The sequence below is a fragment of the Platichthys flesus genome, chromosome 16 (assembly GCF_949316205.1).
Source record: "Platichthys flesus chromosome 16, fPlaFle2.1, whole genome shotgun sequence".
Taxonomy (NCBI): domain Eukaryota; kingdom Metazoa; phylum Chordata; class Actinopteri; order Pleuronectiformes; family Pleuronectidae; genus Platichthys; species Platichthys flesus.
Genome location: NC_084960.1, coordinates 9,401,015 through 9,427,654, shown reverse-complemented (window position 1 = coordinate 9,427,654; position 26,640 = coordinate 9,401,015). Strand labels below are relative to the sequence as shown.

General features: G+C 41.4%; 2 protein-coding genes and 1 long non-coding RNA gene across 7 annotated transcripts; 1 reads left to right on the top strand and 2 right to left on the bottom strand.

Moving 5' to 3' along the window:
• Positions 1 to 400: 400 nt before the first annotated feature.
• On the bottom strand, positions 401 to 26,640 carry LOC133970569 (uncharacterized). Of its 5 annotated transcripts, none has more exons than XR_009924321.1 (5): positions 25,109 to 25,580; positions 21,238 to 21,379; positions 7,516 to 9,122; positions 4,356 to 7,106; positions 401 to 1,161 (listed from the first exon to the last, which is right to left on the bottom strand). It is a non-coding gene; the product is annotated as an uncharacterized LOC133970569 (long non-coding RNA). The 5 variants fall into 5 exon arrangements; XR_009924318.1 differs by lacking the exon at positions 401 to 1,161 and adding an exon at positions 23,973 to 24,186 and having other exon boundaries at positions 6,761 to 7,106; XR_009924319.1 differs by lacking the exon at positions 401 to 1,161 and having other exon boundaries at positions 6,761 to 7,106; positions 7,516 to 8,288; positions 8,989 to 9,122; positions 25,109 to 25,574.
• On the top strand, positions 5,693 to 10,781 carry LOC133970568 (transmembrane protein 235-like). Its single transcript, XM_062407456.1, has 4 exons — positions 5,693 to 5,861; positions 6,930 to 7,007; positions 7,510 to 7,647; positions 10,537 to 10,781. Exons 1-4 carry the CDS (start codon positions 5,693 to 5,695, stop codon positions 10,779 to 10,781), a joined length of 630 nt encoding a protein of 209 aa, XP_062263440.1.
• LOC133970567 (uncharacterized) lies at positions 14,053 to 15,712 on the bottom strand. Its single transcript, XM_062407455.1, has 2 exons — positions 14,780 to 15,712; positions 14,053 to 14,602 (listed from the first exon to the last, which is right to left on the bottom strand). Exons 1-2 carry the CDS (start codon positions 15,630 to 15,632, stop codon positions 14,499 to 14,501), a joined length of 957 nt encoding a protein of 318 aa, XP_062263439.1. The 5' UTR covers positions 15,633 to 15,712; the 3' UTR covers positions 14,053 to 14,498.

The window sequence follows — 26,640 nt, the reverse complement described above, 5'->3', positions numbered from 1 at the left end:
CATGTCAGGGACAAGCAAGAAACCAAAAGGGGAGCACATTGAAAGTATCTGATGGACGATACATCATTTTTACTGTACCCGGTGGGAGTGCTTTGCTAGTGTTTTGCCTGGGGGCCTTAAACCATACTGCACTCTGTATCCCTTTTTACCCTGTACTTATGTTCAGAGTTAGGTGGTATATCTACTTACTGGAATACATATGAGTGGACTGCAACAACTCATTAGACCATTGAAACAGAGAAACCCTGAAATATTTGCTTACCCACACTCAAACTGAAACAATAAAATTAATTAATTTGGTACTATGTCACTCCTTGTTTTCGAGGGTATAGTTCAATCATTTAATCGTCGTCATCTAACATACATTTCAACTCTGGACTACAAATCCAAGAGGACTGCGTTGATGATTCAGAGGAGGATTTATTGCAAGGTTGAATTAAAATTATCGAGTTGTACCGAAATAACTTGACACGTGAGTCCAGATAAATTGAATCAGTAGGTGTGATACCAACCCTTTGCCTACATCGGAAAACCTTGTCTCAACACTTTTTTAATCACTGGAGAAATGTGCAGTTAAGAAAATCGCCTGCAAATTTATTTTTGCTTCAGTCGGGAAAATATTTGAAATGATTTGCAGAGAATAACAACAGTCAGTAACACTAAACCATTCCCTAACTCATACTTGGCATTTCAAGTAAATAACAGTTGCATTGCTGCTGATGTTGTGACGTTCTGTTGGAACTGGCTTTCGTGGTGAAAGGTCACTTCGACCTCACGAAAAATGGCCGGTTATACTAGTTGTGACAGCATTTCACACAGATGTCTAATAGTAGAAATGTATAAAGCCATGACATTATATACCAAAAATATCACAATGTCCTGCTAAATCATTTTTTTACCATTATTCAGTGAAATAGCTCAGTAGAAGAGATTTGGGCCATATTTCCCTTTAGGTCAGATACAGAATTGGTAACACTTATCTTGAATCTATGGTGATTGTACACATCTTCTATTGTGCCCAAAGTGAAGCATCCACATTTTAAAATTAGTATCTTGTTCTTAGCAACATCCATAATTGAAGCACTGCCTTTACTGTCACTGCTGCAACCTTCCTGTCATTCAGAACCAGCCTCCAGGTCATCACATGGACACATTCACAAACTAGTAAAGTAGACAAGATAAAAACAACAGAGATTAATACATTTTATTTATACATCCCTGTATCACCAATAATAAAGTTGCCTCATGGGGCTTCACGATCTGTACAGCAAACCACATCCTGTTCTGTCAGAGTCGATCAACACCCACTAATGGGGGGGAATGGAAAAGAAAACCTGATGAATACAGTCATGGAAGTAAACTTTACTAGATGGCAGAGAAATACAGGTGCAAAGCCGTGATTCTGGTTTGAAAAAGATGTTGGTGAGCCTGTATACAATTAATCATGTAGATATTTGTCAGCTGTCTTCCAGGAAGAAATCAATTTGCAATAGTTCAAGTGCAATATCAAAACCAATGATTGTGTGACGTGCGAAACTTGCACTTGATAGGGAAACTTTGTAGAGAGCAAGGTCTGCAAGGCTCAGACACCTACGCACCCTGTTTCAGCTCTATAGAGAGACTCTGGCCATATTTTAGAATGTATTTAAAAAAAAATATATATATATATAGATGTTTGCTGTTTTATTATTTTCGTTTTGTTATATTGTTTTTTAAAGATGTTGATAACAATAAACACATGACAACATCATTGTTGGCTCCGGGACTAGAATTGAATGCCAATGTCTAAAAAATAAATATGTGTGACATTTCTGAATCAGTCATTCAGACGGCAGCCGTCAATTCATGTCAAAATGTCCTCAACCCTTATTTTTCCAGTGAACAAATGATCAAGCTGTGGATAATTATATGCCTGCCAGAGTCAGAATTATCCAACAAACGAAAGACTTAGAATGAATGATAAGTATGAAGTATAATCAATTCTATGTATTATATTTGGTGACTCTTATTCGTGACTGCCTCCTAAGACTAGGCATGTTAGATTTTCTTGTTAAAAAACCTGCACAGAGACGCCAGAAATTTGAACTGAATATAATGGAACATTCCTCAAACTCATAGATGAAACAAATAATCACATTTTTTTTTTTTCAGTTTTGTCTGAATTTGATTGAATCTACATGACATTTGAATTGAAAACCTGACTCACGACAGTGGGAGCAGTTAAACAACATTGACACATAATCGCTGTTATCGTTTATGCTTCTTCAACTGGAGTGTGTCTGTGTCTTCTTGGCTCCAGAATACCTCCCATAGGTCTATCACACCAAAAAACAATAGAAAAACACTTCCTTGGCTATTCCTACATTAATTACAGGCATAGAAGAATCCGATCAGTGTTTCCCATTCACTACACCGGGTGGCAGTGTGTGCCTACAGCAGTTAATTCTGCTGCAGTAATAGTCAGTGACAGGTGCAGTAAAAACAACATATCCTGATGCAATCGACTGCAGAAAACCAAGCTGTTAGCAACACACCTCACTGCATTCTAGATCATCTGCTGACACTTCCAGCAACTCAACATCTCATACATATGAAACACAATATGTAAAAAAGCCCTCAAAGAAAAACAAAAAGACATGATTTCACAGTACGTATGGGAAAACCTCCAGGCATCACCTTGTCTGACAGTTTTCAAAACATTCATCCACAACATAGCATGGTATTTCATTTACACACGTGTGTCACCTTTTCTCAAGCGCAACAGATTTTAAATTGACACTCATGCCTCCTCGTGTTTGATCCACAGATTACGTTGGCAAAAGTTTTCTTTGAGAATCACAGCTCATTCACGCCTTGGTCGCCGGCCCTGATCCTCACACACTGCTCACTGAACTGTTTCAACGGCTTAACTTTCCTTTAACGTCACATAGACTCAGTTTTTGGCAAAGGTGCATTAAAAACCAGGGGGCAAACATTGCAGTAATTGCAAACAGAATCTAACTGAGCTTTAAAAGTAAATCAGACACGTCGATTTCACGTGAACCACTTTTCTCACCCGGCTGTCTGTGTGAGTGTGAACCGGAAAGCTGTGGAGCTCTGTTGAGACTTGACAGCTCGACGTCAACATGTACTCCTGGCACTGTTCTACGGTTGAAGTCAATGTTGTTTTCTGGATTAACAACACAGTAGTGTCTGTGCTATGCTGTCAGACACACAACCTCACATTATTGGGATTAGCTCCATAAAGGTGAGTGTCTGAAAAATGCAAAAGTTACAGAGAAATCAACTTGTGATTTGTTGTAGATCAAAAGCGAGTGCACGCTTTTTATTCATAAGGAATATTGCAAATAAACGATGCTTGGAGTAATGAGTAATTCATAAATATGTATGAGTCCAAAACTAAATAAAGCTTTGTGTCGAATTCACTAGCTGATTTCCTGCCCAGGGAAAGGTTCATAGAATATGGTATATAGACTATACAATATCATCTATCATATTTAAACCTCCTTCTAAAATCGGAATCGCATCTGCAACATGAACAGTGAAACAGTGTTAATGCCCTGTGGAATCTGAACATTGTATGTCTGAACAAGACAACCTATTACATGTTAAATTGATTTCAACTGCAAGATTACTGCTGACTGAGCTTTGCACTCCAGCTCTAAAAAAAAAATTCTGATTGGCATGTGCAGTGAAAAGGAGAATGACAATCTGTACATTGTGTGATTCTTTTGTATTGTCTCCATCTGTATATTTAGAGAACTTCTATTTGCACACGAACTGATGTGATTAGCCTCCCATAGAGAGCTGTTACAGCGACTGCGGGATCTGCACACAGTCTGCCAGACCTGAACAAAAAGTCCTGACTTCGGTGAAACCCAAAAAGGATTTTTTCGTTGACTCCACTGAGCTCGAACAAACTCACGACATAATTATACACAGTAAGAAACTGCAAATTACATTCCATTTTGTTAGGCTTCAGAGAAAGACGGAGGAGAAAATTGGTTTGTCACAGATCAACCTCACCAGCCACGTACAGTACCAAATACAAGTAGATGTATATGGTAAAGGGACTAAACCCTGCTCTCTGAGTCTCAGGCCACAGAAACACAGTAGCACAAAACCAATGCGTTGCTGAAAGACACATTTCCATTTTTAATTAGGATCCAAGAAAGAGCCGTGAAACTGCCCAGCTTGTTAAAAGCTACAGAGAGGAATGGATGTAGAGAAGTACTCTTTACCATTAAACCAAATGGGACTCTGCATACTGTGTAAACTCTTTAGCACAGAACTGATAAAACTGAGAGGGCGATTAGCTTAGAACTCCAAACAACTAAAAATTGAGAGTGATTTACCTGATTCCAACTTGGTCGCTGAGGCTAATTCCACACAACCTGGCAACCAGGGCTCCGTTCTGGCAACAAAAAAGGTACAGATAGAGATACTAGAAGAAAAGACTGATATATTATATTATATTATGTTGATCACATCCACCTCCTTGTCTGTTTGTTTGGTTGTTTACGGTAACGAGTCCATACTTAAATCCAATTCATCCTCTTTTAATGTATGACATCATAAATAAATAAACAGATAAATAAATTGAGAAATGTTGATAAAGTAAATGAATGAATGTAGAGCTACAGAAATAGACTTTTTCACAGTTTTTTCATTTATTGTATAATTATTTGTGAGTTTTTCTTGTTATTGATATTTATGTCAAATATTTTGTCCTACTACTTATTTTTCTGATCTAAAACAAAGCAGAATGACATTGACTGTTTCATTTTGAAAAAACAACACTGCAATCGGATGCTAAAGTTTTGACTACACCTCTCATCAGTTTAAGGTGAATTTTTCCTCCTGTTCGCAAAGCACGTAGCGGCTGTCTCCCTTTATCAGCGACATCAAATAAGAATTTCCCACATGGAAATGAAAATACAATCATCTCTAAAACCAGGGATACGTTTATATCTTTATGATTAGGTGAAAGCAATAAAGGCTCAACTGTTGATTTTAATTTCTTTTGTCTGTTTCTAACATTAAATCCTAAGCTGAATTTTCGTACTGGGTATGATGATTAAAGCCTGGGTGGGGTCACAGTTGTATCTTTGTTTGGTCAATGTAGAAGCCACTGTTACTGGTGAAAATAGGCTTAAATTACTGTTGAATAGTCAAATTCACTTTAATGATCAAACAGAAGTCGGAAATTGGCTATTTTGCATCCATAAGTAAAAGCCAAACACATTTTCAATATCTATACTCCTGGTTGGACGTTTATTTTGAAAGGGCAGTACCGGAAACACGGTGTTTTACTCCATTATGGGTCCAATCAGGAGCAGTGCTGCTGCTGTCCGCCACAATTATCTGTCAGTGTGGTGGAAACTGGCGCAGAGTTGCGCATCCTGCTTATCTCTCTTTCTTAATCCCTTTTCTTTTCTTTTCTTTTTTCTTAAAAAGATTTAAAACATGATGATGATTGAATGTATCTTTTATTGATTTTATATTTTATTTCAGCTCAACCAAAACTAAATGTATAGACATGCTTGCAGCGCCGAGGAGCGACACTTTCCAGGGAAGGATCCGCAAGGACAGCTTTTACGCATCGCACATCTTGGAGCGTCGGTCGAGATTACAGTGAAATAAAAGGTGTACAGCGTCACTGCGCCCTGCGTGCGGACCGTATATATCTAAAATGAGGTACGGATCTGTGATCGTTGCTGCTGGGGGCTCAGCTTTGCTCAGTTTCTGCCTCCTCGCAGTGGCAATTGGGACTGACTACTGGTACATCATCGACGTGACTAAACCCAACCACACAGGCTCAGACGACCTGAGTTCTCACTCTGGACTGTGGAGGATTTATGGTATGTGGTCCGCTCAACCTCTGCACGTGGTTTGTACTTTGCACGAGCTTTTATTGAGAGGCTATTAATTCATCTACTCACGTAAAATGTAAATACTATTGAATGCAGTCCTATTTTGTTTAAGGACAACTTTGCGCAGCTTCGCCAGGGCAGCTAAATATCAATGGTGTCTTGCGTAAAAGGCACAACATATGCATAAGGTCTAAATTGAACCAGGAGTGTTTGCACTGCTGGCACGTACATGTATGTCAGTATTGATGTTGCCTCTGATGTTGTCACAAAAAGAAAGAAGTTGAATCTTGATACCCATTACTGTGCGTTGCTCTTGAAGGATGTGTCTGAAACAACATTTGTCAGTGGTTTTTTTTTTGCTAGTGGCTCTTAGCTTGTGCCCAGAGGAGGTGTCACCCCAGTGCTGTATGTTTGGTGAAATCAATGGAACCTGGTCATATGATGAATAGCAACTGCTCTAAAATGTATTTTTCAATTTTTCACTTCAAATTTGGTGAGTGTGATGAACCGCAGGTGCTGCCTCTAAGTGTGCAATAATAGACCCATAATAGCTCCCCCCACTAACCCCCCTAAGTAATAACTGATACTACTGCGTGGGGACCTCTGTATCAGCCCCTGCAGGCAAGGCTGCAAAGAGGAAAGGATGCTCTTCGACACAGCTGCAATGTTATCTGCTTGTTAGCTGCGCAGCTTGAGGCGTTCAATCTGTGGCCGCACCATGATACGCAAAGTAGCTGCCAGGAAAGAAACAAGGCAACATACAGTGAAGCGTCTCAAGCAGCTGCCACCTGTGACAAATTGGCAGCAGTGGAAAATGCACTGGCTCAATTAATATGGTGCAAAACAGTCAACACATGCACAGGTGAAGTGAAATGTAAAGGCCACCCTTAACTTGTTGAATTCATTTAATCACAGGTTGCATTTCTACATCTAATTATTTGCAGACCTCAAAGAAAAAAATAGCAGGTGGCTTGGAATCCGAGAGCAATTGTGCAGAGTCCTACAGCTCTGTCTTTATATCCTGTCATGTGTAACCTTTTCCCTTGACATTTTCAGGTGCAAACAGTAGTTCGGTCATCCCGTCTTTCACGGCAAACATGTCCAGCCTGTCAGAGGTGGAAAGGCACCTTCTCGGTGAGTGGGTTTGTTCATCGGCTGAAGCAGGAGTTGATTTAAAAGTTCACATAAAAAAGAGATCCCTTGCAGTGGTAAATTTAAAGGTTGTGGTGGCTGCTGAAAGGAAGGAAAACAGAAATAAGACATTGTGTTTACAAGCTGTGCTGTTAGATAGGTATATCCAGGTGTTAACCACAAAGCAAACAAAAACAGTTTAACTTTAGACTTTGTAAAACAGTCTAGTTGTTCACGGAGACAATACGCTATTTCAAGACACTCCCAATATTCTGCAAGTTGATTTTCAGGTCTTGCTGGAGTAGAAAATATAAAATGAATGGATACCCGAATTATTGAAATCAATCTGACAATATCAAAGGGCTCCAAAAAAGGTTGCACTGGGTAAAATCCAGTTGACTTGTAGACACAGGGCCTATATCAGTCACAGCATATCCTTTTAACAACTGTGCAGTAAGTGCAGTATGCATTGTGTGATCGTGTGTGCGCGCGTGTGTGTTTGCAGGCTTACACAAGGTGGTGGTCATCTTGCTGCCCCTCAGCCTGGTCATGCTGGTGTTTGGCTGGATCTTTGGGCTTGTCAGTTCGTTGGCCCGCAGCCCGAAATTGTTGGCCGGATCAGCAACACACCTTCTCCTCTGCAGTAAGTTACACAATAACTATCAACTGTTTCTATTTTCTCAGCCTCCAGCAAAAGTGCTCTATACTTGAGGGCTTGCACGAAGAAAATCCTTGGGTTTGTGTGTGAATGTAAGTGTGTTTGTGTGCAATAAGAACACAAAGGAAACCTTGAAAATCCAAATATCAGCTGCTCTCACTCACTTCTGAGTTGCATCAAACAACGTGCCCCTGGTTGTTGGCACGTCTCAGCCTCTCAACACGTCTCTTGTACAGCTACATTTGTGAAAATATTATATCTTGCACTCGATTGGAACAAAAATTCTCCTATGGGTTTGAACTTGGAGCTACGTATTAAATATCTCCTCATGGACATTAAAAGCCCCATTTGACTTAATTGAGTCGGGTTAGGTAATGATACTTTTGCTCTCACTGCTGGAGTGGGTGAAGATGGGGATTTAATGGTGCAAATAAGGAAATTAGTCACAAAGCACTTTTAGACTGGTGGGTGTGTCAGTGCTGTGCAGCACTTCCGTCTCTTTATTCAATCTCTTTGGGAGCGGACGCTGTGTGATTGACTTGCCGTAGTAGTGGTACTGTGTGAGATGTTTGCGCTGCTCTGACAGCACCCCCCCATGTGCTGAATCACAGATTTGACATCCTTTCCTAAAATATAAACAAAAATAGTTGCCAGTGATGATTGAGGGAAGTGGTTTTCTCTCCAGATGACAGCCCAATTTGCATAAAATAAACCATAATTGCAAGCTTGTTCCTGATGAGGCAGAACATCGACACCGACAACCAGGTCTTTGCAGCATGCCGAGTGAAACCTGCCCGCGGAGTGGCATCGAGCTGTAGAGGAGCGTGTTCCTGATTGAATGATTCCCTTGGACCCTCGGAAGGATCAGTGGGCAATTTCTTGTGATTGTGTGTCACTCTAAAATGTAACTTCCTTTTTCGGGGGAAATTCATTGCGATGAAATGGATAGGCTTTGCCTTTCTACACACAATGATGTCTTTGAAAACACTTGTGGACACTCAAATCATTAATATCTATGTAATTGTGATTGCAGAATGAATACTAGATCCATACAGGGTAGTGTATGCACATAAATATGCATTGAATGTCCAACAGAGCACTGCAGCGTCCACTCTGAGTGGAAATGGCCATTAGGTTTGATCTACACAGAATGGACACACATTCGTAGCATGATGGCAAAATAAGACTGCTCTTTATTTCCTCCACTGCACTATGAAGCATATCCATCAGAAATCGATTTGGACTCGGTCTATATGGGCTCGAATGTCAGTTTGCTCAAGGCTGAGAGTGTCGGCATGACTCTGTCACAGAAAATGAAGGTCTTACTTTGACTTCTCTGCAGACAGGCCCAGCCTCCAATATGTCCCCCAGCAGAGACAGCGGATTTGAATGTCCCTTCCACCTCGTTACATCACCTGCAATCACCAAGCTCCTGCACTCTCAGTGCCATCGCTGATGGTCTGTGAACAGAAAAAAGGAAAAAGGTTTTCATATGGATTCCTGTGTTTTGTGCTGCTCTCATTCCTCCTTATTCAATGTACTAGCAACCTATCTCTGAGTTTGAAGTTTTAGTACGAGAGAATTCCAAATGATGAATTGCCGTGAATGGTAAAGGGACTGTGTTTATAAAGTGGATTTTTCTTCTTATCATCCATCCAAAGGGCTTTAAAGTAAGTGTGGGTGATCAATGTGAAAGTTCACCCATTCAAACGACGCCTCTGTACACAGCTATCTTTCTATCACACATCATTAGTGAGTTTTCAAGGGCAAGGACACTGTGGCTGGGGGAGTCGGGGGAGCCGCTCCTGAGACACAGCTGCCTAGTGATGGAGAGACAGATTCGAAGAGATTCATTGGGTTTTCCAACCTTTGGACACAGTGGACTGTGCAAACAAAATGGATGTCGAAATCTCGCTCAGTGCAGGAGCACAAGTCTAGTGTCTTTCTTTCTTTCTTTATTCACACCTTCCTAAGCCTGACGAGACATTTGTGATTTGTGAATCTGGACCGTACATATTAAGTCTGATTTATTGATTGATTGGTTTAATTAAGCACTTCTAAGCACACTCGACATTGGGAGACAATTTGTCCGCAGTTGTAATTTGAAATGATCAGTAATTAACGGAGGTTAATTGCTGCAGTGGGTGCTGGTACTGCTTGTCACGGCCCTAGCCTGAATTATACAATTCCTGTTGACAGCTCTGTATTAAAGGATTAACAAGTCTAAACAATACACATAAGAAGCTTCATATTCATAAAGACTTTGATTTACTTGCGAAGCAGCTTGATGGAATAATTTAAATATGAATGATGATTTTTTTTTTTTAAATAAGACTAATTATTTTAAGCTAATGGGCTTACAGGTTTAATTCTATACATTTTATAATGTCATCCATTGTATTGCATGAAGATAATAATTTGTTTGTTTGTAAGCAAGTTACGGCCAAACTTCTGGACGGATTACCATTAAACCTGGGGGAAGGATGCAGTAGGACTCAGAGAAGTTCTCATAAAAGTTTGGTGCAGGTCCGGACCAAAGGGTGAATCCAGGGCTATTTCTTCACTTTCTTTAACGATGAGAGATGTTTTCAACAATTTCCTTCATTTAACAGATGATAATTCAAGACAAAATCATGTTCACAGTGAAGATGTCTATGAGTGTGAGAAACATGGTGCAGGTCCCAGCAATTCTAGTCTGAGTTTCCTTCTATTTTTTGTTAATTGCAATACTAGCTCAATGGTCCAACTGTGTAACTGTTGTGGTTTGTGGTCAGACAGACAGATGATTATTCTAGGTCGTCGAATGGATCAATTTCCATGTTACAGGTACATAAGTCATTGTGGTACCATTTATCTGTGTCTGTGCACCAACAGGTTTTTTCACCCTGTGCGGCGTCAGCATCTACATCAAATATTCAAACCGGGCCATGGAGGAGTTCCAGCAGATCGTGTCCCCGGAGGACCTTGTCTATGTGCACGTGTCCTTCGGTTGGTCCTTGGCCCTGGCCTGGCTCTCCTACAGCCTGGAAGTGACCACCGGACTGCTGCTCATGCTCGCCGCTACAATAACTCATATGAAGGGACGTTATGACTCTGGAGTGGTTATCGCCATGTTATAGAAGAAGTGAGTGAAGGAAAAAAAAAAGCCTTGAGGTTGGAGGGTATTTTTGTTGTTTTTGAAATGTATTTATTTCCTGTAGTGAAATAGAGCCGTATTCCACCGAGCAGGTCAATGGCCAAGATAAAAATGTAGGTGCTTTGCGTAGCTGCAACCATAGAGACATAAAAGCTGATTATGTGTCACTGTTGAACAAGCGTTTCTTCATTGTTTTACGCTGGCTCGTTGTGACGCCTCAGACCTTTCACCCTCTCTGTATGATTTTCATTAAAATGTCCCAGTCCACAATGATGTAATTAAGAAAAAAATAGGCTAATCGTTCACAGTGTCTTCTCTGCAGATATTAATGATGTACTTATGTTGAGTGTTCTCAGCCTTTTGTCATTTTTCCAGTCCATATATGTGTTGAGCTAAAAAAGCATTATTTTGCATTCGCAGTTCTGTCAGACTTTGCAGCAAAAAGTATAATGTCTTCTCCGTGAAAAGTGTCTTGAAACATGTTTTTAATTAATCAAACACAGCTTCTTCCTCAGCCCACCTGCAGAGTGCATGTCAATATGAACAAAGGCAAACTGGGCTTTCCAGTCGTATGGGATAGTTTCCTTTCGCTGTGTGTCAGATAGGCTTTTCAACTCGAGGAGCAAATCTGTACCACTACTACACCTATTACACCCACTATACCCATATATATATATATATACATGTATTTATTTACTAACATATATATGTTGGTTTACTGCCGACTCTGCAGCAGAACAACACCATGCAACGGAGACACCCACACTCTCGCAGCAGAGTCACAGGTGCTAGAGTCTGTTGTATTTCATAATACAGCTGCTGCATTGTTGCTCCATTTTCAGGAGTAATTTCCATTTCAAGGCTTTTGAAAAGCAGTTAGCGTTTGATCAATGTAATTGTTATGACAATTTTGGCCGCCGAGTACCATGGATTTTAAAGGAAATGTAAAAAATAACAGTACAGCCCTTCTGCTTACAACAATCCTGCTGGTAACTTCTTTAATCACAGGAACCGGGCTGAGGACAATTGCAATTTGACGATCCCTCAAGCAGTTTTCAGCGAAAACAAATGATGCTCATAGTTGCTGTCATCTTTGCCGTAGTTATCAGCTCCATATTGTAATGATCTGCCTGTGCTGTACAAAATGAGACTTCTGCTCTCTGCATACTGAAAGTAAAAAATCGCTGTAACCATGAACATTTTCTCACTTTGCAAGTGGATTTTACTGTGTCGATGCTCTTTTTTACAATCAGGAAAAACCTCGTTCATGCTCTCGTAACTGAAAGGCTTTTTATTTTCACGGAATAACAACGAAACATCAATCCAGTTGTTCCGTGAGGGCAACACAAAATACCGTAGATCATCTAAATGGAGACATGTCTGTCATGCACTGTATATTTTTATGTACAAGACAACAAGTCCTGCAGCTTACACGAATACCAAGTCAGCCCTCAGGTTGAATTGGGACCACACTCTTGCTGCTGCCTCTAAATGCAAATGAATCACATACAGAGCTGGGCCAGACAGAAAAGCAATTGTTATAAAAAATTGCCACAGACAAGCTCTAAACCCTGTGTTGAAACTCTGCTGCCTATAAAGGTTACACTAATTCGAAGATTTATTTGCACAATAAATCCGCCGGAAATGTTGTGTCGAGACAAAAACACACTTGAACATACGTCAGTGTGATACTAACTACAAAATACCAGAGATAATTCGAAGTTTACTTTGCCCATATCCTAGTCTCTAACATGGAGGACACCCGGTCTTAATTGTTTTTAACCTTTTTTTTTGGGGTGAAAATAGTGACATACAAGAGAGAAAAAGATACAGAAATATGAATATAATGAGATTACATAGAGAAAATAATCAAAGTCTCTAGCAGCATTGATGAAGCACAGTCCATGCTCAGCAACCATCTAGACCACGATCCACCATCCAGACCAGACGCCACTTCAGTCCTCAGTCACCGTCCACCGCCGCCCACCAGGACCCATCACGAGCCACCACCGCGGCCCTGGTCCACCGCCCGTGCCCAATGCCAACGCGACACAGGGTCTGCCACCAGCACCACGATCAGCCCACATCCGCCACACTGGATCCAACACCGATTCCCCCGGTGTGCGATCCACAAACCGCAATCCATGGTGCGGTTTGCCGCACTAATTAGCTCTAAATGTAAGCTTTATCAAAAAGGAAGGTTTTGAGCCTACTCTTAAACGAACAGATGGTGTCTGCCTCCCGAACTGAAAGTGGTAGATTATTCCACAGCCGAGGGGCTTGATGGCTAAAAGCTCTGGCTCCTACTCTACTTTTAGAGACTTTAGGGACTACAAATAGGCCTGAATTCTTGGAGCGGAGTGCTCTAGTGGGTTTATAAGGTACTACCAGCTCTTTAAGGTAAAAAGGGCGCTATATTATTAAGGGCCTTGAAGGTGAGGAGGAGATTTTTAAATTCTATTCTAGATTTAACCTGAAGCCAGTGTAGCGATGCTAATACTGGAGAAATGTGCTCTCTTCTCTTTGTTCTCGTCAGGACACGTGCTGCGGCATTTTGGACAAGCTGTAGAGTCTCTAACAACTTACTGATGGAGTCTGATAATAATGAATTACAATAGTCCAGTCTCGATGTAACAAAGGCGTGGACTAGTTTTTCTGCATCTTTATGTGAAAGGACATGTCTAATTTTTGAGATATTACGCAAGTGGAAAAAGGTGGTCCTGGAAATTTATTTTAAGTGACTATTAAAGGATAAATCAGGATCGAAGATCACTCCCAAGTTCCTGACTGTTTCATTGGAAGCAAGGGCAATGTATAACCTCTGTTTTGTCTGAGTTTAATAAGAGAAAATTGTGGGTCATCCAGGTTTTTATGTCCTTGAGACATGTTCGAAGTTTAGTTAATTGATTACTTCGTTCATTGACAAATATAACTGGGTGTCATCCGCATAGCAGTGGAAATTTACCGAGTGTGTCCTGATGTTTCCTAGTGGAAGCATATATAATGAGAATAAAATTGGGCCGAGCACAGAGCCCTGTGGAACACCATGGTTAACTTTGGTGCGCACAGATGACTCATCATTAAATTGCACGTATTGGGAGCGATCAGAAAAATACGATTTAACCAGCTATTCAACTGTCTTTGCCTTTTGACTCACGAGCAAAGCCTTTATATACAGTAGCTCAAGAAATCTAAATTCAGACCATGTTTTTAATCTGAGGGGTCATGACCAAATTTATCAATCAATCAATCAATCAAATTTTATTTGTATAGCCCATATTCACAAATTACAATTCATCTCATAGGGCTTTAACAGGGTGTGACATCCTCTGTCCTTAACCCTCAGCAAGAGTAAGGAAAAACTACAAAAAACCCTTTTAACAGGGTAAAAATATGTAGAAACCTCAGAGAGAGCCACATGTGAGGGATCCCTCTCCCAGGACGGACAGAAGTGCAATAGATGCCACGTGCAGGAGAACATCAGCAATAATCAAAGTCTCTAGCAGCATTGATGAAGCACAGTCCATGCTCAGCAACCATCTAGACCACGATCCACCATCCAGACCAGACGCCACTTCAGTCCTCAGTCACCGTCCACCGCCGCCCACCAGGAGGACCCATCACAAGCCACCACTGCGGTCCTGGTCCACCGCCCGTGCCCAATGCCAACGCGACACAGGGTCCGCCACCAGCACCACGATCAGCCCACATGACTCAGAATCCGCCACACTGGATCCAACACCGCGACCCCCGGTGCGCGATCCACAAACCGTAATCCATGGTGCGGCCACAGAGGCCCTGGATCTGCGGGTGATAAAGCAAAGGGATTCCGGGGAAGGGGGATAGGGATGGAGAAGAGGAAGGAGAAGCTGGAAAGAGAAGCTCCGTGTGTCATGTGTCATAAAATAGAACAAGTAACGTTCTGGCGCACTAATTAGCTCTAACTATAAGCTTTATCAAAAAGAAAGGTTTTGAGCCTACTTTTAAACGAACAGATGGTGACTGCCTCCCGAACTGAAAGTGGTAGATTATTCCACAGCCGAGGGGCTTGATGGCTAAAAGCTCTGGCTCCTACTCTACTTTTAGAGAATTTAGGGACGACAAGTAGGCTTGAATTCTGGGAGCGGAGTGCTCTAGTGGGTTTATAAGGTATTAACAGCTCTTTAAGGTATAAAGGCGCTATATTATTAAGGGCCTTGAAGGTGAGGAGGAGAATTTTAAATTCTATTCTAGATTTAACTGGAAGCCAGTGTAGTGATGCTAATATTGGAGAAATGTGCTCTCTTCTCTTTGTTCTCGTCAGGACACGTGCTGCAGCATTTTGGACAAGCTGTAGAGTCTTTAACGACTTCCTGCTGGAGCCTGATAATAATGAATTACAATAGTCCAGTCTCGATGTAACAAAGGCGTGGACTAGTTTTTCTGCATCTTTTTGTGAAAGGACATGTCTAATTTTTGAAATATTACGCAAGTGGAATAAAGCGGTCCTAGAAATTTGTTTTAAGTGACTATTAAAGGATAAATCAGGATCGAAGATCACTCCCAAGTTCCTGACTGTTTCATTGGAAGCAAGGGCAATGTCGTCTAGCGCAGCTATATCATTAGATAATGCATCTCTAAGGTGTTTGGGGCCAAGTATTATAACCTCTGTTTTGTCTGAGTTTAATAAGAGAAAATTGCGGGTCATCCAGGTTTTTATGTCCTTGAGACATGTTCGAAGTTTAGTTAATTGATTACTTTGTTCAGGTTTTATTGACAAATATAACTGGGTGTCATCCGCATAGCAGTGGAAATTTACCGAGTGTGTCCTGATAATGTTTCCTAGTGGAAGCATATATAATGAGAATAAAATTGGGCCGAGCACAGAGCCCTGTGGAACACCATGATTAACTTTGGTGCGCACAGATGACTCATCATTAATTTGCACAAAACGCTTGAAACTGAAATCAACCCAGGTCTGTTTTATCTCATGGGAATGAATACTTACTGTTTATGACTGGAACTGACCCGATTAGACTGATGACTTTTTCATTTCACCTAAATTTGACTGGTTCAGGCCAAAATACGAGCTGCACTTTCGACTAATAGCGTCGTAAGTGGACTGAAACACACCTCTAAATTGCAGCGCTCAGCCTTGTAATGGGAAAGCAGCGCAGAGGTCTCTGCTAAAGGATGCTCCTGGTCGAGTCAGGCTGTAAGCGTTGAATGCGGTGCTTGTGTTTGCCCAAATGTGATTTGCAGCATGATTGAATTCGCCTCAGCCCGTGAATCAAAATCCAGACCATGAAACATTGTGTCCACTCAGCTGTTTGTCCTACAGCTCCCTGCCCAGTAATCCTCTCTCACATGGTACAGAGAGCGGGGGGGCTATAAAGAAAGGACCGAAGCACAGCGGCTCAGTCTCCCTGCCTCCCCTTTATATATTAGGCCTGCTGAAATCCCATTAAAGTTTTATAGAACATAATAATTCAATCCTCCCTGGCAGAAAACCACCAAAGTTGGTTCTCGGCCATCAGTCTTTGGTTTGTGGCCTCGTCTTTGACTGAGTGCTTTAATTCTGATTGGACAAACTTCACAGTTTAAAGAAATTTTGGAATAAACACAGCCTATTTATTAATCAGAACAGCTTTCCTCGCTCAAAACCTCTTGGCTGATGTTAAAACGTCTGTTTTTAAAGTTGATCCTTGAAATTTGTCTTTTCAATCAATCGTGCACAATCCCCATCAACGGGGTAAACATAATATATTACATATCCTTACACCCCGTGTCAAGTTAAATTAATCATAAAAAAGTGTTTATATATCTTTGTATCAAATAAAATACAAATGTTTTTTGTACAGCCAATATTCAAGAATCACAGGAAAAACTATAAAACTAAAAAATAGTAACAGGGGAATAAAAAACAGGGCCGCATGTAAGAACATCAACAAAATAACAGTATTTACAAGGTTGATTAGAAACCTCTTATAAGTCCATGCAACATTACATGCTGTAGGCAAAGGTTAGATTTGAGATCTTGTTTTTCACATCATTATCTCAATGCTGCTACAAGCCCTAGGCCTACAACAGGCAAGGCAAGTTGATTTGTACAACACATTTCAACAACAAGGAATCTACATAAAATGCAAAAGGTACTATGACAAATTTTAAGGCAGAATGTAAGACAAAACAAATAAAACGGATTAAAAAATTAATCAAAAGAGTTAAATACAGAATTTAAACAATTTTAAAATGAATAAAAGCATAGCATTAATGAAACATCTTCATGAATGGATTAAATGGTTGCACATAGTTCAGATCGTTCTTTTCTTCCTCTGGGGCTATCTTCAAGGTTTTCTGCCTAAAAGGGTTTAGCCTGTCCAAGTAGTTTTGTTAATGAATCGCTTTGCTGAAATCAAAAATAAAGAGAAACAATCACTTTATCATCAGAATGCTCTACCGAACTTTGACTGCATCCCAAGACGTGTACAGGTTCACATAAACTAAATGAAACAAAAACTAATACTGTATATTCACAAAAAAGGTCTAATCTGTAACCTGCAGATGTCAGGTCTAAACTGAAACCCGCAGATATCAGGGCTAAACTGAAACCTGCAGATATCAGGTTTAAACTGAAACCTGCAGATGTAAGGTGTAAACTGCAACCTGCAGATATCAGGTCTAAACTGTTACCTCCAGATATCAGGTGTAAACTGTAACCTGCAGATATCAGGTCTAAACTTTAACCTGCAGATATCAGGTGTAGACTGAAACCTGCAGATATCAGGTCTAAACTTTAACCTGCAGATGTCAGGTGTAGACTGAATCCTGCAGTTATCAGATCTCATTAATAAGTCAATTACCTAAGTGGTAAAGTAACATCCATATGAATGACTGGGTTCTCCCAGAGAAAATCACGCAGCAGCCATCTCCTCCCCAGGTCACGGACACACATGATGTTGTCCACATTATATAAAACGATAGAAAACAAGTTCCATCACACTGAGTCACCTTCCAGAGCTGTCAGCAGTGCAAAGGGGCTGGCGTTAAGCCTTAATTGGGCAACGCAGCAAGCAGAATTGTTCAGTACCCTACCGAACCTCTGGTCCCTCTTACCAAAAAGAAACACGACCCAACTGTACGTTTTCCACATCATGTAAACTCTGTTCTTAATTCTTGACATTTTACACATTTTTCAAAGAATATCCAAGATGACGGCTGGCTTTTAACCAATTTAATGTCTTGTTTGTTTTTATCATTACTCTGCAGCCCGTTGGTCCTGATTCTGTCAGTTTGAGCTGTTGACCATCACTCACGGCTAATGATCATTGTTTATTTTGCGTAGTTGCTGTTAATAAATCACTGCTTGCACCATTTCCCCACAGTGAGAGGAACTGAGACAGTCTCAGGAGCTGCCCAGCCGTTTTAAAACTGCTATTGATATTGTGCTGTGCCGTGACTTTCCTTTGGGTGTGTTTTTTTGCAAGGAGGCCAAAGTGATAAATAGTCTGTGATATAAAAAAGAGACGAAATTACTCAGAGTGTGAATCTATATCCCTGCTCGTTGACGCACAAGTGATAGAGAGCCATACCGATCTGAGAAATGAGCAGATTGGTTGAAGAAGAGATTTCAGTTAACTGTGGGCGGCTGTGGCTGAGGGGTAGAGTGGTCCTCCTCCAACCTGAAGGTCGGTGGTTTGATCCCCAGTCTGACCCATCTGTATGCCGAAGTGTCCTTGGGCAAGATGCTGAATCCTGAATGGTCCCCATCTGACCATCATACATTGGAAACTTGTGCCAAGTCCATTTTCCCTGTTTCCAACACACCAACTTGAACTGTTCCCAACGCGCCTTGTTATTCCCCACTCTCTGACAGAAGCCATAGCAATCCGCTAAACCGCGTTATTTGCTTCACATTCCTTTGCTTTGATTGTGGCTCGGTAGTCCAGCTGTCAATTCTTCGACGAAAGGCCCTCATCAGCTGGAACACACTTTGGATTGTAGGCCTTTACGTAAATGACAGAAAAATAACTCAAATCCTAATAGCATGGCCAGTCAGTTGCACAGTATCTCAAATACATATTCTGTATATTCTCACTGGAATTGAAGGTTATGGTGCGACCAGAACATTTTCAAAACTTTACAAGGAAATGTGATGCAGGAGTCACGATAATATAACGCTTTGAATTTTTCATTCTCATTCAAACCTATCTGTATTCCCTGTTGCAGTAATATCTTTAATTTTAAACCTGCTGGACACTTCACCGCATCACATTGCTTCATTGTGGCGCTGCCCGACGAGGGGGGTGGGGATGTCTCAAGATGGAGTGATCTCATTAAGCGAGGAGGGACTCAACCCCTGGAGGAGCGTGTATAAGATGTGCTTTCTCTTTACCTGGGAACCACTTGAAAAGTTAATTACAACTGTGCCTTGTTTGTAATGGGATGATTCGAAAAAAAAAAGCTGTTGCCATGGAACACATTTTCTCCCTTATTTCTCATTCATCTCTAAATATCACTATAATAACAATTATTACGTGAAGCAAGTAGCAAATGTGTGGACATGAAGAAAAGATTAACTTTTCCTCCTCAGTAGAATCTATCCTGCATTAAAATCTCTTGAAAGGACAAAAATTAAGCGCTTATATATTTTAATATAACTCTGTGCTCAGCCGATTTGGAGTCATTTTCCAACTTGCAATAAAACATGTAGTTTTAGTCTTCCGTTTGTTTGATGGTTTGATGGTTTGTTTGTTTGTTTGTTTTTGAGCAAGATAACACAAAAACCACTGGACGGCTAACAATGAAACTGACCCGCTGGGGACCAAAAGTGGAATCCAGGATTTTTTTTTTCATTGTGAGATAGGACATTCAACCTTATTCTTAATTTCAACAAAATAATTCATGGATATTGATGCCAAAATCAATCAGATCCAAATAGAAATCATGAATAAAACATATTTAGCAAAAACATTTTGAAAGGGTTCAGTCATTGCAGCTGAGAGGGAAGGAAATTGGAAAGCTTTCCTTCCCTCTCTTTTTCAGTACAATGTACAGTAAAACTGAACAATGCTTTATACATTCGTTTTTTTAGTTGAAAATATTGCAAATAAGGGTGATTTCAGATCAAACAGGAAGTGGAATGAGAGAGAGAAGGGCAGCAGAGTTCAGGCATGTCTCGCAGAGTAGAGTAGTCCCTCTTTCTGTTGATGAAAGCCTCACAATGCTGTCATCCCCAGGAGAAAGGGAAGCACACTGATGACGGGGAAAGCAGTGCACAAATGGCTTTATTTCCCCTCCACCTTTGTAACCTTCTCCCGTTCACTATCTCAGCCTTGCTGGGTTTATTTCGCGAGACAAAGATAGATTGCTCCTGCCGCAGCCAAGTGTGTTCTTATCGCACCGTGCAGCTTCCTCAGCGACCACCAAATTGCCAGGAGCCAAGATATATATGCAAGGCTAATGAGGTCAAATGAAACGAGGAACTAGCGCAAGGACGGCAACATTTAAATTCTGCAAAAAATGTGGACTCCACCTGGGATCATCCGCAGAACATGTGATGGCGGCATGCCTTCCAGAGTCATGGTAACCCAATGAACCCTGATACACACGGCCTCTAATTTGATCACCCGAATCCTTGTGAGATGTTATGGCTAAGCTCCTACAAATCCTCCTGAAATCAATGGCTCCAGGAAAAACTATCCAACTGCTGAGTAATGCTGTGTGCTGCAAGCGATGCTGGGAGAGTACTAACATAAACCAGGCTGCCTCGCAAAGCAGAGCAGATTTGAAAATATTGTGCTGAAGCCTGTGTACACCAATTTAATGTGATAAAAATGATTTAAAAAATAAATTTAAAATTTCATAAAAATGTAATAATACAAAAATAATACAAAAATGTAAATAGCAATTAGATGTCAGAGGACAGAAATGAAATGTTTATGGGTGTGTCCTTATGAGTGACATGTTTACAGGTACACTTAATCATTTGACTTATTGTTTGTATAACAGTACTATTAAACCAGCTGTAAAAATGTTAATCAATTATCTATAGGCATTCTAACAATCTAATTGGATATCAATCTCAATTCTCATGGTTGATTTTGTCTGGAAAACCACAGACGTCCTATGGACCGTCGTTTCCACAGAGCAACATTGCCTTAGCCAGGCTCCTATAGCGAGGCTTCAGAGGTGAATGGAAGATCGATTTACATTAGCACTGTGTGAAAACTTTGAAATGAATAATTCCAACTATACCATGTATCACCATTAGATGTCTGAATTCCAAAGCAATGGCCCACAAGTAACCCCATTAACAATTAACATGGCGGTGAGCAAGTCCCACTGGTTTCTTTGAGATAAACAACGGCTTTATCACAGACTCATTATGCGTGCAGAGAGCCTACAGCATGGAATTAATCATTCAGATGGACACACGATGAATGCAACGTCACACTGACCCAACCACTCGTCTGCTCGGACTGATCCTCCCATCATCCATCTTCCACCAGGGGTCAGCATTCTTCCATTCTCCACACTCCTCACTCACCCTGCACAAGCGTCCCTCATCCAGAGTCTGTCACAGGCCACAAACTGATGTCTCTGTTGACCCAAACACAATGGTAGTTTTCAGCAGCAGTGGAATCTCAGAAAAATACATCCCGCTGTATATATTATGCCTCTTTGGTCATTGCTCCTTATTTGCACATGTCAGACAAAATGTAAACTCAAGCTTAGGTTGTGTTATTAAGAATCCATAATGGGTCTGCAGAGGATTTTACTGGAAACGTTTGTGGCACAAGTTCAGTCTGTAAACTGTTGTTGTAGCATCTGTTTTGAGACATAATCTGCTTTTGTCCCCGGGCCAATAACTAAATTACCAGTTTCAGGCATGAGTTGACATACACGTGTCGGGTAAGGTAATCCAAAGGGCACCGCACTTCCAGTAAGGCCCAGATGGGTGTGGGCACTGTTTCCTCCTATTCTGTTGCCTCACAGTAAGGTCCTATGTCCTATTAGATCCGAGTTTACTGAAATTAATTACATACATACATTTCGTTATTATATACTTTTTTTTTTATGACAATTATTTGCATGAATAATTATAATTTCTGCTAGGTTTATTTAAATACTTTATGTTTACATGGGGAGCAGGTCCTCTCAGAGGCGGTCATGTTTTTTAACAGTAGTTCAAACTTTACAAACTAAACACCTTTTGGTCTTTTTATGACAACTGAAGGTTAACGGGAGAGTGAGGGGAGGGGTGTTCAGCTGCAACATGCAACTTCACCACTAGTTGTCACTAAATTCTACACGCTGAACCTTTGAGGTCTAATTTTTGTCCCACTCTCTTTTTGCAGTCTCTGTCTCTCTCTGGAGGCTTTGATGTGGACGACCTCAACGCCCAATGTCTTGTGGGAGGACAACTCTTTTGTCTAGAGTTTGAAATTCCGTTTGGACCCATTTCATCTTCTCATCATGTGGAGGCAGAACAAGGTAATATCAATATGGTCTTTGTGCTATTTGAGGGGGAGCAACGTCTCCATTTTCAAAGTTGCTCTGAGTCATATACTAACATGGCAAACAAACAAACAATCATGCAGTGTCTGCAAGGATGGAGCACTGCACTTACATTTGCTGACTGCTATGTCTGCAGAGCCCCAATTCTGGATCATGGCATTGGGCTTAGCTGAGATGTGTGAGTTCATTCCCGTAGACATGGCTCTGCTGCCAAAGCAAACAGGGCTGTGGCACGGTCACTATGCAACCTTTTTCAACTTAATCCCCTCGGCATGTGCGCCCCACCAGCTGGACGAGTCCCCTCCCACTACGATTCAAGAAAGGGGCTCTGAACAGCTCGCCGTACAACTTGCGTGGGGGACGAAGCAGAAGTCAAGCCGAGATGAGAAGAACTAACTTGAGCTCACTGTTGGTTTTCCTGCCAACACTCCTTCCCTGGGTATGCACCCCTACTCCTCCATCTGCCTATGTCGTCCAGTGAAAACAGACAGGAGCTTGCATTTGGGTTAGAGGAGGTGGAAGACAGCTTTATTTAAATGCCTCGTTGTTGCAGCCAGTAAGAAAGTTGTTATCTTCCTCTGAAGTTATGTTTCGTTTCTCTTATCTCTTCTATATCCCTTCTTCTAGGAAACAGTGACAATTACAATTTATCTATATCAACATCCCTAAAGGCTGATATATTACAGGGGGTCACAAGAGCAGAGAAAAAGCACAACTCAGACTGTGCGTGCACGGCCATCAGCTCAGCGGCAGATCCTGTAGTATTTAGTTAATCAATAACTGACCGACTTTCTGTTAAATGCGTCCTGAGTGCATGGGAACTTGACATCTGCTGATAAAGCTGTCGTTCTAGTCATGTTACTTGGAAAAAGGAACCACTCGCTCATGCAGTTCATGTGAATTGTTGGACAGCACAGTCATGTAGCCGGTGTCTGTGTTGGACTGGTGACTTACAGTTTCACAAGCCTCTGGAGAAAAACAAAGCTAATTAGAATGGCAATTGGTAGAATGCCAAGGCCCAACAGTTTCATGAATTCAATCAAGCCTTACAACTAAGCCAACAACCAAGCTTCCATGTCCTGGGAAATACGTGAAAATGTCTGTGTCCCCATAATGTCTGTGTGTAAACAGATTTAGGTCCCCACAACACACCAATACCTGGACCACACAAACACACCCACACAGTCTGTTTAAACCCCGTGGGATAAAACAGGTTATTTAGTGTCTGGAGGAAGGTGTTGTATAGTTATTGCATTGTGTTCTTAGTTCGAGATAAGACTTTACAGACTTATGGGAACACAACCCACCTGTTGGAATGTGAGTCTAGAGTATAAAGAGGCCTCACTTTCTCTGTGTGTGTTGCCTTTGTGCATCTATGCTGCCCTTAAAAAAACAAAAAACTAGCAAGACGGAAACCTATTACCTCTTTGATCAATGTGTCTCTGAAGAGCTCACTGTTTCTCATTCATTCATTCTTCTTCTGATAGCACTAGAAATATTTTGTAGACACATAATAGAGTGGTTTAATCTGTAGGCCTTGTTTCATGAGAATTGGCTTCATCATGAAACACACACACACACACACAAATACACACACACACACACACACACACACACACACAAACAGGCAGAGAGTGCGTGTGTGTGTCAGTGAGCTGATTAAAAATGGAAGTACCTCCCCCCGGTCTCTGTGCTGTCACCCGATCCACTCGCGCAGGCGTCCGCACACACGATGGCATTACCTAAGACCGGAGGAGCTTGGGTTTCTCATGCAGGACAGATACAGTCCGGCCCATTCGTCTCAACCGTCCCCAGCAGCGTCCCGAGAGAATGAACCCCAAAACTGTGCCCGGAGAGCATCCATCACAACGCAGCCATTTGATCTCAAACTGGAGAATACAGAGTTACTGCTTCTTTGTGATCGGGAAGAAAAACGTATCTGGGTCATTTCAACTGCATCCACATCTACTTATGCACTTAGAACCCGACTAATGGGGGGATGTCACCTGCAGTAGCCATGGTGACGCCTATATTACTGTTGAGTTGTGATGGTGTAGAAAATTACGACTTTATTTGGAAAAGTCTGACAGGTGGGTGCTCGGGTGCTGGAGGGTGAATACAATATACACAAAGTGTTGAATGCAATTACTCCATGCTGTAATGAATTGAAACTTCTGTAAGAAATCAGACAGTAAAAAATAAGTCTTATGTGCAAGACTTAAATAATCCAGCACATAAGCCGCCAGCATGCTTTCAGTGTTCATACCAGGCATAGAAAATGAAACGTGTAAACACCTAGAACATATGAGACATTCACAGCAATTCTTAATGTAAATGAAACAGCCCTGGGCAAGTAGATTTCTAATATTACTTTGAATTGACTGCATTGTGTCTGTTACATGTGCTATGGATTAGAATGGGGCAAATGTAAGGTACAGGTCAAACAAATCACACTGCTCTGGCAAATTGTTTTCCCAATGTTGTACGTTTGAACGGAGAAAAGGAAATCTAAATGAATTGATTTGATATTGGTTCGATTGATTTAGTGTCTGCTGACCCGGTGACCTTGTGCTTTGTTCCTGCAGGCGGGCGCCGCAGCTCTGCCATCTTATTACAGAACAAATGATAAATAAATAACACTGAGGTTGATTTATTTTGGTTTTCACTGCATTGTGCGAAATTACTCAACTGCCTGCCAATATTAGGTCAAAGTGTGTCAGTGTGTCAGAGTGTCTGCGTGTGTGTGTGTGTGTGTGCACGCGTTTGTCTGCCAATCGCAATAGACTTGTATGTGCATGATTGTATCTGTACCTCTGTTGACTGGAAATTCTACAGAGGCTGCCGGGTGAACGCCGGGTGAATGCGGGGTTTGGCCCGGTGTCACTTTCGCCCCCCTCTGGTCGGGGTCGGTCACTGTGGTCTCCATTCTCCGTCGACCACTGGAACCTGTTTGCATAGCGAATCATGCCATGTCACCTGGTTGCCACAGCAACAGTGCAGTGTGGTCAGACCTTTCCCGTAAGTGTGGAATAATAACAGATCCTTATCCTGCCGGATTACCATCCTTTCAAGTGCCTTTGTGAAAGCAGTTTTATTTTTTCTTCTTCTTCGGCTGGTTTCTCTTACAGCTGCACCACATGTCCACCTGTTTCTCTCTTTCTCACGTTCTATTATTCCTTTGTTTCAGCTCAGCGAGCGTTTTTTCTTGAAAGCCCCTCCACTGTGACTGTGGCGCTTTTGAAATGCTGCACCCTTTGCCCGGCACTGACCTGGTGATCGTGCACGTGTGGCATCTGTTTTCTGATTCGCTCGCACACCTCGATACATTGACCTTTCGTGGTTTGTGTGCGGGAAATAAAAAATGAACAGAAGCAGGCTGAAGTTTCCACATAGGCAACTTGTGTGTGTTACGCACTAGAAAACTCATGACTTTTTAAAGGGGGGCTATTGGGGAAGCAGTGAATTCAGTTCCACATCAAAAGATTTATAGCTTTCCCTGCATTGTGTTGCATTGTCATTCCAGTAGCACTTCACAATATGTATTAACTACAGCAAAGCTATCTTAAGAGAATTGATAAGAACTGGCAGGTACTTCTTTGGTATTAAGAAGCTCCAAAGAAAGCTGACGTGTCACAATACAGATATTATTGTTGCTTCCAGAGAAGAGGTGCTATCAGTGTCCATCTGCACACCCTGAGCACACAAGCGGTGTCTGTCTGCACAGATGTTTCCTAATAAAGACTTGTTCTCTCTTCAGACTTGTGTTGGAAAAACCTATCCAGTAAAAAATTGGATGGATCACCTCGACAACCTCCATCCAGAACGACAAATTGGCGTTCGTAAGAAGTATGCGAGAGAAGAGAAATTCGACTTGATAGCCAAGTAATGTGCTGCAGCTGCTTTTGTATATTCTACCATGTCCGTGTCTGACTTCATAGCGAATGGAAAATCGAATGACTTCAGTTCCCCTCCCATGTGTAACTTTAGTTTTGATTATAATACAGTTTGCTCATCCTGAAAAAAAAGCTGTTATTCATTAGCAAAATAAAACAAAGTTTACTGAGTCCAATCCTCATGAAGGATGTTTTGTGGAAAAGCAGTCAATCCACCATCTAAGATAGGTATATTGGTGGCAAATCTGTTATTGGACTATAAATCAAGAACCCTTGGAGGTGAATCAAGGGTATTTTAATAGAACTGCAGTGTTTCACAACAAAAATTGCACAATACAAACAAGTCAGAACTCCTCATAGTGTAGAAATCAAAATGAAACCTGCCACTGGACAGAGCCACGAGCACTAGAAGCTGTTCTGCTCCTCCACATGTGCGGCCAGCTTTCCAGA

Bases quoted from the DNA above. Each gene is read 5' to 3' on its own strand.
- LOC133970568 (XM_062407456.1), top strand. From the start codon at position 5,693: ATGAGGTACGGATCTGTGATCGTTGCTGCTGGGGGCTCAGCTTTGCTC. The intron at 5,862-6,929 runs GTATGTGGTCCG...TGACATTTTCAG, and splicing joins TGGACTGTGGAGGATTTATG to GTGCAAACAGTAGTTCGGTC. The intron at 7,008-7,509 runs GTGAGTGGGTTT...GTGTGTTTGCAG, and splicing joins GGTGGAAAGGCACCTTCTCG to GCTTACACAAGGTGGTGGTC.
- LOC133970567 (XM_062407455.1), bottom strand. From the start codon at position 15,632: ATGCTTCCACTAGGAAACATTATCAGGACACACTCGGTAAATTTCCAC. The intron at 14,603-14,779 runs GTAGGCTCAAAA...TATCACCCGCAG, and splicing joins CACCATCTGTTCGTTTAAAA to ATCCAGGGCCTCTGTGGCCG.